Source organism: Trachurus japonicus, chromosome 3 (genome assembly GCF_045865225.1).
Source record: "Trachurus japonicus isolate A0001 chromosome 3, Traja_1.0".
Classification (NCBI taxonomy): domain Eukaryota; kingdom Metazoa; phylum Chordata; class Actinopteri; order Carangiformes; family Carangidae; genus Trachurus; species Trachurus japonicus.
Window position 1 is genome coordinate 26,473,611 of NC_140909.1, and position 10,883 is coordinate 26,484,493.

At 48.2% G+C, this 10,883-nt stretch overlaps 1 protein-coding gene across 1 annotated transcript; it reads left to right on the forward strand.

Moving 5' to 3' along the window:
- The first annotated feature begins 1,348 nt into the window (after nt 1-1,348).
- On the forward strand, nt 1,349-10,438 carry LOC146990050 (ATP-binding cassette sub-family C member 12-like). The gene is made up of 29 exons (XM_085773026.1): nt 1,349-1,422; nt 1,455-1,673; nt 1,757-1,904; nt 1,991-2,227; nt 2,634-2,807; nt 2,951-3,098; nt 3,258-3,406; nt 3,504-3,611; nt 3,759-3,941; nt 4,296-4,367; nt 4,515-4,639; nt 4,731-4,803; nt 5,155-5,358; nt 5,652-5,786; nt 6,410-6,479; nt 6,673-6,723; nt 6,889-6,975; nt 7,096-7,199; nt 7,290-7,472; nt 7,572-7,798; nt 7,983-8,120; nt 8,641-8,830; nt 8,914-9,003; nt 9,107-9,290; nt 9,372-9,531; nt 9,607-9,685; nt 9,769-9,882; nt 10,044-10,208; nt 10,329-10,438. The coding sequence occupies exons 1-29, from the start codon at nt 1,349-1,351 to the stop codon at nt 10,419-10,421; spliced, it is 3,984 nt and encodes a 1,327-aa protein (XP_085629152.1). The 3' UTR covers nt 10,422-10,438.
- The last annotated feature ends 445 nt before the right edge of the window (nt 10,439-10,883 follow it).

Consider the following 10,883-nt stretch of genomic DNA (forward strand, 5'->3'; position numbering starts at 1 on the left):
CAAAAATGCAATTTGACAAGAGAGCTGATAACATGAAATAATTTAAACCAAGGCATTTGATAGTTTTGTATTGAAAGAGTAAATTAATAATAACTAATAATAAACGGATTACTTTCTAATAATTTCTTGCCAGGTTAAAATTATTGCGACTTCTTTAGCTCCTTGTTTCACTGCAAGGAGCCCTAAACTTGCTGCTTTGCTACCGACACCTCTGAGCTTTTCATCTCTAATCTTCCTACAAATGTATGAATCTCTCTGTGTGTTTTGTGACTAAAGTCTCATGTTTGTTAGAAACTAAGTAGCTGGTGGTCTTTGACTAATTAAAAACTGCATTCAGTATCAACCTATTCACAAGTGACAATTAATATGGTCACTCACACAACCAGCTTTGGACATGTGATCTCTCTAAAAACACTCAGATTTTGAGTTATTATAACAGTTACAGTGTTTTTCAGCAGAGAAACACCAGCTGCATCTCAGTTTAAAGATAAATTCAAGTTTTACAAAACTTTATAGATTGAAACTCATCATTTGCAGCAGTGAAAGCAACAGAAAGGAGTTGTGAGATCTCAAGAGTTTGTGCTCGGGTCCCAGGACAGAAGCAGCTTTGACAAATAAAGTTTCTACTGAAAACACATTGTTGATGTCAGACTGATTGGAGGATCTGTGGTGAATTGACACATATGGCTCCAGATTTATTTAAAGAATCTGTCTTTCAGTGTCAGTCTTTTGCTAATGTCAGTCAGTCAGTCAGTCAGTCAGTCAGTCAGTCAGTCAGTCAGTCAGTCAGTCACTGTCTGCCACTTTGGTATTGAATTAACTAGTTCTTTACGATGCTTCCTTTGAGGAATTCACTGAAGAAGATTCAGTCTGACTCAACTCAAACACAGATTACTTTATTAACACGACGGTTGTGAACCATGAGACACACTGAGACACTGACATGGTCACACTCTCACTGTGGCAGCTATAGGCCAACGTAAGCTGCTCTCAGCCGTGGGGCATGGGCATCTGACCATGGACTCAGGTGCTCGGGGGGTCTGACCCACTCTTGAACAGGTTCAAACTGGTCCCTCTGGTTCAACTTCTCACCAAGTGGAGCTGTCAAATATTTACTGACAAATGTTGGTTTTTTTACTTCCAGCTGCAGCTTTTATTTTGGTAAGTTCCTTTATATGTCAAGATACTTCCTAACTACCTCTGATTGGGTGGTGCTACAGATGTTTTACACACACACACACACACACACACACACACACACACACTGGACCCTGTTAGCTAAGCCCCGCCCCCACACAGTGTGGTGTGTGTGTCTTACCGGTCTGAGATTTGTTTGTGTCCCAGCAGGATGGGCGGTAAAACAGCACCAGCAGCTCCACCCACCGACTTCACCAGCCAGTCGGAGATGGCGGCAGGATCAAGGTGAGACCTCAGACGTGACGGACATGTGTTAGTGACATCACAGTTGCTCAGCTGATTGACCCCGAGGACACCCCGATGAGATTCCTTGTGTGTTTGGTGTCCAGGTCCAGTCCTCTGGACAGAGCGGGCGTCCTGTCCCTCAGCACCATGTCCTGGATGAGCCCGGTCATGTGGTCCATGTCCAGGAAGCAGCTGGACCTCAGCTCACTCTGTCTGTCGTCTGCGGACGGAGCTGCTGTCAACGGAGACAGGTGGGACACGGGGACACCGTCACTGTGTGTGTTCAGGTTTCAGAGGAAGTGTGTGTTAAATGTGTGCATGTGTGTGTGTTCAGGCTTCAGAAGCTCTGGGACGAGGAGGTGTGTGAGGTCGGTCTTCAGAAGGCGTCTCTGACTCGAGTGCTGCTCCGTTTCCAGGGAGACCGGCTGCTTCTGGCCCTCATCGTTTCTGTCCTCTTCATGTTGGCTCTGTTTGTCGGCTCAGTGAGTCTCACCTGTGTCTCTGTGATGACCCACCTGTCTTTGTGTCCTCCCAGGCCGTGCTAACTGTCCCCTCTGTGTCCTCTCAGGGCGTTTTGGTCCATGAGATCCTCAGCTACGTCGTACACCGAGAGATGTCGTCTGTGTTGGGGGGCGTGGCCTTGTGTGCGGCCGTGGTCTCCGTGGAGATCTTCAGGGTGGGCTGCCTGGGTCTCAGCTGGGCCCTGAACCTGAGGACGGGGACACGGCTGAAGGCCGGTTTCTGTATGCTGGGCTTCAACAAGATCCTGTCCCTGAGGACACTCAGTGGAGTCTCTGTGGGACAGGTTCGTCTCTACCGGCCTCCCCCTCTGTCTGTCTCTACCTGTCTATCTATACCTGTCTGTCTCCGCCTGTTTGTCTCTACCTGTCTGTCTCTACTTGTCTGTCTCTACCTGTCTGTTTCCACTTGTCTGTCTCTATCTGTCTCTATTTATCTGTCTCTCTGAGGAGACTTAGTGAACTCTCAGTTTCTTCATATTCAGAACGTGTATATACTGTATATACAGGCATACAGAGGTGAAAACAGTCAGAAGTGAACCTTTACTTTGAAAATACTTTTCTGATAACATAAGGACTTTTACTTTGACAGCATCTATATATAATAACAACCTCTCTCTCTCTCTCTCTCTCTCTCTCTCTCTCTCTCTCTCTCTCTCTCTCTCTCTTTCTGTCTGTCTACCTGTTTGGCAGAAGGTCCAAGTCCTGACTTCGGACAGTTACCGTATCTTTGAGGCCGTCCTGTTGGGTCCTCTGGTTCTGCCGTTCCCTCTGCTGCTCCTCATGTGCTCCACCTACTGCTGCTACATTCTGGGCTACACCGTCCTCGTTGGCTTCCTCATCTTCCTCCTCTTCATCCTGTTGCAGGTCTCTGGACACAAGACGCTGTTAGCTTTGCTTGGCATCGGGACTGGAACCAGGTGTTCGAGTCTTTTGTTACTACAACAACACAGGACGACAGACCCTAAAACAGTTCTGTGTGTGTGTGTGTGTGTGTGTGTGTGTGTCAGTTTGTGTTTGCCAGGCTTGTTAGCATGTACCAACAGAGAGCCTCAGCTGTCACACACTGTCGAGTGCGAACAATTACCGAGGTCCTGACCTGCATTAAACTCATCAAGATGTACGTGTGGGAGGAGTCGTTTCAGAAGAAGATCACAGGTATGTCATTCATCACTGTCCTGAAACCTGGACCTGGACGGGAACCTAAACCAGAAGAGACGCACAGGTCCAGACCTTTATCTGAGGACTTGGTTTCAGGGTCAAGCTCCTAGTTTTGGAGTGATAATGTGTGTGTGTGTGTGTGTGTGTGTGTGTCAGACATCAGGACCACTGAGAGGAGGATCCTGGAGAAGGCGGCGCTCATCCAGAACTTCAGCATGACCATCAGCCCCCTCGTCCCCATCATCGCCGCCTCCTGCACCTTCCTCGTTCACACCTGGTTGGGTTTCCCCCTCAGCACCACCACAGTGAGTTTAACCTGTGTCTCCTCCCTGCTGAAGGGGCGGGGCCTTTGTTCGCTACTGCTGCGGGGAGCGAACTGACCCGAGCCGTTTTCTTCTTCAGGCTTTTCCTATTGTCACCATCTTCAACAGCATGAGGTTCCTTCTGTCCATGTCGCCCACCGCTGTCAAGGTCTTGGCTGAAGCTGCAGTGTCAGTGACCCGTCTCAAGGTAACTGACCCCTGACCTGCAGAAGTGACTTTAAAGTGCAGTTGAGTGTTTCTATGCAGATGATGTTCATGAAAAAAAGACACCTACTACTCATCTACAACTGATGGTCTACCTTCACATTTCTGTGTGTGTGTGTGGTTGCTGCAGAGGTTACTGCTGATAGAGAATCCAGAGCCATACCTCATCCAGCAGACAGACCTCAGATCAGCAGCCATCGTCATCGACAAGGCCACACTGTCCTGGATGAAACCAGAGGACGTGGGTGACCTGCAGAAGGAAAGCAGTGCGGCCATGCCCACCCTGAGGAGCATCTCCTTCACCCTTGACAAGGTGACACTGCTGAGGGTCTTGTAGTTCTTGACTCTGAGCGATGTATGAGGAATCAGGCACTAGTCTGAGTCGATAACGGTGATGTTTGCAGCTCATCCTGGTTTACAGATCAGTGTCCACCTTCTGGTCCCAGTCAGAGACCAGACCCTGGGACTGGAAGGCTCTGTGTCTCTGGTTGACACATTGTCACCCACTGGTGTTTACATCCCAGTATAAAGGTCTAGTCCATCTGACAATATGAGACCGATGCAGAGATGAGTGGTTTCAACTGGACACAGATGTTTTTAGCCGGCGAAAACCATGGTCTCATGGATAAGTATGGTATGCCAATAATAATTTGTTTCTGTGGACCAGGGCAAACTGCTGGGTGTGTGTGGGAATGTCGGGAGTGGAAAGACATCGCTGATCTGCAGTCTGTTAGGACAGGTGAGTTACTTGACACAGAGTCCACATCAGCATGCGATTCTGCTGCTGTGGACTCGTTGGACCTCAGCAAGTACAAACCTCAAAAAGTTTAGAGTAGAAAGTACAGACCTCAGCAGGTAGATACCTCATCCTGTTGTTGTCTCACAGATGCACCTCCATCAGGGATCAGTCTCAGTTGATGGATCAATTGCCTACGCCTCTCAGCAGGCCTGGATCTTCTATGGGACTGTCCAGGACAACATCTTGATGGGGGAGCCTTTGGACCGTTCCAGGTAAGAAACAAAAAGACAATGAACTATCCTCCTGTTATACTGTAAAGAGATTAGTGGATGTCTGCAGTGATGATGTGTTGGTGCTTTGCAGGTACAGCAGAGTCCTGAGCAGCTGTAACTTGGAGGTCGACCTCCAAATTCTGCCTCATGGCGATCAGACTATGGTGAGAAAACGGTGAACTGTTACTGACTCTGTTAGGACTGTTACATCACAGCAGTTTATAAATGGTTCATAATTACAGAAGAGCAGCTATATGTTATGTAAGATTTTTATTTATTTATTTATTTTTTTCTAATCATTTTTCACACTTTTCTATGGAACTTGTGTTTAGACAAAAAGCGTAAAAGTAGATGACACAACTGACGTAATCTGGAACAGCATGTTTTTCTAGGGTAAAGTTCGGCTGAAATGATGAACAGAAACATCAGCAAACATTCACATTTGACAGCAGAGGAGTTCAGACGGACTCAGCCGGAGGTAGCAGTGAAGTTCCTCACTGTAACTGTGTTTTCAGTTAGGAGAGCAGGGAGTGAACCTGTCGGGGGGTCAGAAACAGAGGATCAGCTTGGCCAGAGCCATTTACTCCAACAGAGACATCTACCTGCTGGATGACCCGCTGTCCGCTGTGGACGCCCACATAGGGAAACATATCTTTGAGGAGTGCATCAAGAAGGATCTGCAGGGGAAATCCGTCATATTGGTCACGCACCAGCTGCAGGTGGGATCATGAATGAATGTTTTATGCACTTAAAGCTTAAATGTGTTTCCTACTCAGTAATGTTGGTTCTTGTTAGCTTTAATGTTAGTAAGTGCACTGGGTAAGTAACAGCCCCAGACCTGATTACACAACCCCGGACAGAAACACAAAATGACTAAAATGACAGATCATTCAGCCTCATGTTGCTGCTTTTCCTGCCTTTTCACCTCATAATCACAGTCAGTCTGTAGTTGTAGTTTTCTCCCTCTGATCTTTGTAAAGAATCTCTGTCTCTGTCTCTCTGTGTCCATCAGTATCTGGAGTTTTGTGACCAGGTCCTGGTCCTGAAGGACGGCTTAGTTTTAGAAACAGGGAATCACCTGGATCTGATGAAGGTGGAGGGACACTACGCTGAGCAGATCACCAAACACCTGAGGGAGCAGAGCACAGTAAGACCTGATACCTGACGACGTACAGAACTGCAAAACATTCAATTTGTGTTTTTCCACTCAGTGATGCATCACTTGCAGATTGACCATCTGTATCTCCACTCTTTTCTTTTATTCTTCTATGCAGATTGTTAGTTACATGTATACGCTGAGCCCACCAGCAACAACATCACCCTCCCTCTCATTGGTTAATCACAGTGATTAAAAAAAAAAAAAATGAACAGAGCTTTTAAAGATTTCAAAAGAACATCTAGTTTCAAATCTTATGTTGGTATTTTTTATCTTTTCATCAAAATTGCTCCAGTTTTCAGATGATTTGACAACTATTTACGACATTCACGGCCCTCTGGCTGACTACGCCTACAGCCCACCATCTGACCATCTGACTGTCTTGATCGTCAGATGGTGTAACATCAGTTACAGGGAGATGCTGCTGTTTTTCTGTTTCCTTGTGATCAGCTATGACACTGGAGGGAAATTAAAAACACAAAAATAAATCTCTGCAGCCTCTGTTCCCCTATTTTGCTACAACAACAGGTTGAAAAAAGTTTTGTATTATTGATGGACGACATTCAACATATCCTAGTGTCTCAACTTGTCCAATCTGACCCTCTACCTTTTAGCCTTGGGAAGAAGAGAAGAAGGAGAGGGTGGAGCTGAACGGTCACATAGATAGAGGCATCGTCAATCCAGGTACCCAATTCTGTGTGTGTAACAGTTTGTGTCTGCAGCAGAGAGCTTCAGCCGTCACGCGTTGTCAAGTCTGAACCATTTAGGAAGTCCTGACCTGCACCCCTCCCCCTTAATTTGAGTTATTGTGACGGTCGTCTCTCACATATTTGTCTCCGTCTCTTGTTGATGATGTGTTCTCTCTGGCTCTTCACAGTGTTTGACCTGTTAGATGAGAACACAGACACACTTTCACCCCACGGCACAGGTGAGGTTTATGTTTGTGGCTCACTGACCCCCAGGGTCGTCTGTTTCTATGGCGATCAGCTGTGAGTCTTTACTGTTTGTCACGCCACACAAACTGTACTGGTGGACAGGTAACATCCAGCAGGTCACATGTTCACTTCCTGATGATGTCATCTGTTCTCTGAAGCCGCTCATCAGCTGATTGGCCACAAGAACGACACACACGGGCCGGTCACATGGAGAACCTTCCAGCAGTACACTAAAGCAGCAGGAGGTCAGAGGTCATTCACTCTCTCACACACATGGACACACACACACACAGTGTCAACTTGACCCTTCAAATTTAAAGCATTTCATAAGACATGTTTTTTTTTGTTTTTTTACTTTCCTGCAGGATACTGTGTGGGCTTTTTCATCCTCCTCATCTTCATCGGCCTCGTCACCAACACGGGTCTGAGCTACTGGTGGCTCTGTCACTGGCTATCCAAGGGTCCCGGGGTCAGACACACACACACACATATACACACACACTGAATCTGTCAGGATGTTTTATTGTGCAGGTGTAGAGTTGTTGTGTTGTCCCGTCAGGTCGGCAACGCGACGGCGTCAGAGCGAGGAAACGTGACGCTGAACGGCGACCTCGGCTTCTACCAGCTGATCTTCATCATCATCATCCTCCTCGTGCTTGGCGTCTGCTCTCTCAAGTGTTTCTGCTTCATCAAGGTCACTTCACACGCCGCCACCACACTGCACAACAACGTGCTGACAAAGGTGAGACGGTCCAGGTCCAGATCCAGGTCCAGATCCGGGTCCAGATGTAGGTCCAGGTCCGGGTCCCGTGATCAGCTGTTTGGTCGTTGCTTCCCTCAGATCCTGGGGAGTCCGATGAGCTTCTTTGACCAGACCCCGATCGGACGCCTCCTCAGCTGTGTCTCCAGGTACCAGGACGAGCTGGACTCTCTGCTGCCTCAGAACCTGAACGCTCTGATCACCTTCTGCCTGTTGGCCATCTCCGTCTGCATTGTCAACTCCATCATCTTCCCGGTCATGTTGCTGCCGGTGCTGTTCCTCGTCTCGCTCTTCACTCTGCTCCTGTGGTGAGTACCAGACCCAGAGACCAGATATTGGATATGAAAGAGCTACGATCAACTCATTAGGTCACTGTCAGTCAGAGGGGTGCTAGAAAGTGATACATCTTCACACACAAATAATCTTAAACATCACCGTGACTGATTATCTCCATCTGATATAATGTCTGAACATCTGTCTGAACACCTGCAGGATGTTCCTGAGAAACGTCTTTGAGCTGAAGAAGATGGAGAACGTGAGTCGTTCTCCATGTGTTTCTCTCTTCTCCTCCATTGCTCGTGGCCTCAGCACCATCCAGGTCTACGACAAGACGCAGCAGTACACACAGCTGTAAGAACATCTGTCTAACATCTTTTAGACATCTGTTTAACATCTGTCCAACATCCCTCCCTTCCTTATACCATTTTTCCAACACCTGTCCAAAATCTGTTTAACACCAAACTAACGCTGACATGTTGATTAATATGCAATGTCCTAATCAAATAAATAAAATTTTTTCGTCTAACGCCAGTCTAACATCTGCCTGATACCAGGGCAGCTGTGGCTACACACGTAGCTTACCATCACTGGTGTGAATGTGGTATGAATGAATAATGGTTTCTGTAAAGCGCTTTGGGTGCCATGAAAAGTGCTATATATATCTAAGCCATTATTATTATTATTAACATCTGTCCACCCCAACCTGTCATGTGTGTCTGCTGTTTGGACCCTTTGTCTGTCAGGAGGCTGTTGCTGGTTTTGCCCTGTGTCCGACTCTGCCCACACTGCTTCCTCAGCTAACGTGTGTGTGTGTGTGTGTGTGTGTGTGTGTGTGTGTGTGCGTGCATGTGCGTGTGTGTGTGTGTTGCAGCTTTCAGAGCCTCTCTGACGTGAATGCCCACCACTTCCTGCTCCTACACTTTTCCATGCGGTGGTTGTGTTTCCTCGTCGATGCCCTCTGCGCTGTCATGTCGCTGCCAGTCGCCCTGCTCATCATCTTCAGCTCCAACGATATCCGCAGCCCCTCCATGAAAGCCCTCGCCCTGTGCTACATCATCCAGGTGAGACCCCCTGACCACATGTGACCACATCTGTGGAACCTGAGATAGATGACATATAATTGTGTGTGTGTGTGTGTCTCCAGCTGACCAGTAACAGCCAGTATCTGGTTCAGTCCCTGATGGAGGTGGGGGTCCGGTTCATGTCTGTGGAGCGGCTGCTGGAGTACATCACGGTCAGTAGGGGGGTCATCATGTGTGTTGGACAGGGTCCTGGTGGTTCAGGCCATTCTGGTCCGGTCTAGTCTGATCTTCGTGACGGTCTTGGTTGTGATCCAGGGCTGCGGGGCGGAGGGCTCGGGTACGGTGGACCAGGCGCCGGAGGAATGGCCTCAGCGAGGAGCCATCACCTTCCAGGACTACGAGATGAGGTACCACCCAAACTCACCTGTCGTCCTCAGGGGGCTGCACCTGCACATCAGAGCTGGGGAGAAGCTCGGCATTGTGGGAAGGACGGGCTCTGGTGAGATCATGTAAAGTAAGCGTTAGACTGTCAGGTGAAGTCGGTGATGACGTGACCTGACTGCTTGTCCTCGTGGCCCAGGTAAGTCGTCTCTGGCGACGGCTCTGTTCCGACTGGTTGAACCGGCTGCAGGACGGATCCTGATTGACGGAGTGGACGTCACGTCCATCGGCCTGTCTCACCTGCGCAGGAGACTGTCTATCATCCCCCAGGACCCCATCCTGTTCACAGGGACGGTCAGGTAACCTGCTGCTCCTGAGACATCATCACTGTCATATGGTCAGAGACCGGTGTCTGAGTGTCCACTGGTCCGCAGGTTCAACCTGGACCCGTTCAGTGTCCACAGTGATGAGGAGATCTGGACAGCTCTGGAGAAGACCTACATGAAGGACGCAGTGCGTTTGTCCCCGTCTCTGTCCATGCTCAGGTGTCTCCTCATCGGTCGCTAATCACCTGTCTGACTCCTCTCTTTGACCAGGTGTCCAGTCTAGACAGGAAGCTTCAGGCCGAGCTGACGGGGGACGGAGGGACGTTCTCTGTGGGACAGAGACAACTGATGTGTCTGAGCAGAGCTCTGCTCCACAACTCCAAGGTCTGATCACCAGTCTGTCCACCTGTCTGTCTGCTCGGCTCTCTGTCCACCTGTCTGTCTGCTCGGCTCTCTGTCCACCTGTCTGTCTGCTCGGCTCTCTGTTCACCTGTCTGTCTGCTCAGCTCTCTGTTCACCTGTCTGTTTACCTCTCTGACCAGCAGATTGTCCTCTTGGACGAGGCCTCTGCATCTGTTGATGCAGAGACTGACTCTCTGGTGCAGGTGACCATCAGAGAAAGCTTCCAGCACTGCACCGTCCTCACCATCGCTCACCGGATCCACTCTGTGCTGCAGGCAGACCGGGTCCTGGTCCTCCACCACGGACAGGTGAGTACCGCCCGTTCTACACTGGTCAATCTGGTCAAAGTAACTTTGTGAGCTGACCTCTCTGACATTTATGCGATCTCTGTTTGAACTCACTGATCTCTGTGTATCCTCGTCCTGCAGGTCGTAGAGTTTGATCATCCAGAAGTGTTGAGACAAAGACCAGACTCCCTGTTCTCCTCTCTGCTAACTGCTGCTAACGCTGTGATGTCCTGAAATCCTCAAACTCAGCACAATGTTGAAGGAAAGGAGCCACTGATCTTTGGATGAAGAGTCAGAGACAAAGATTTGATGCTTCAGTTCTTTATTTAGATAATTCCCTTTAATTCAGTTTTACACATTAAGGATCTCTGATAATATTTATTTTATTCCTAACATTTTATTTATTGAATATCTAAAATATACAATATATAGAATATCTAAAACTGTTTCATTTGAAATGATGATGAAGAGCATGTCCAATGCAGTGATCGCTGGATCATTTCCCGATCTGTACTGCGTGTCATTTCCCCAGTCTCTCTCTCTCCACTATCCTGTCAATTAAAGGCAAAAATGCCCAAAAACCATCCTATAAAAAAAAGAGAACCAGAAACTGAACTTCTCTCTGGAGCTGGTCCTGGTAGATCTGGTTTCCTTTGGAGGACCTTGAACTGGGTGGATGGTTCTTGTGAGCTCTCA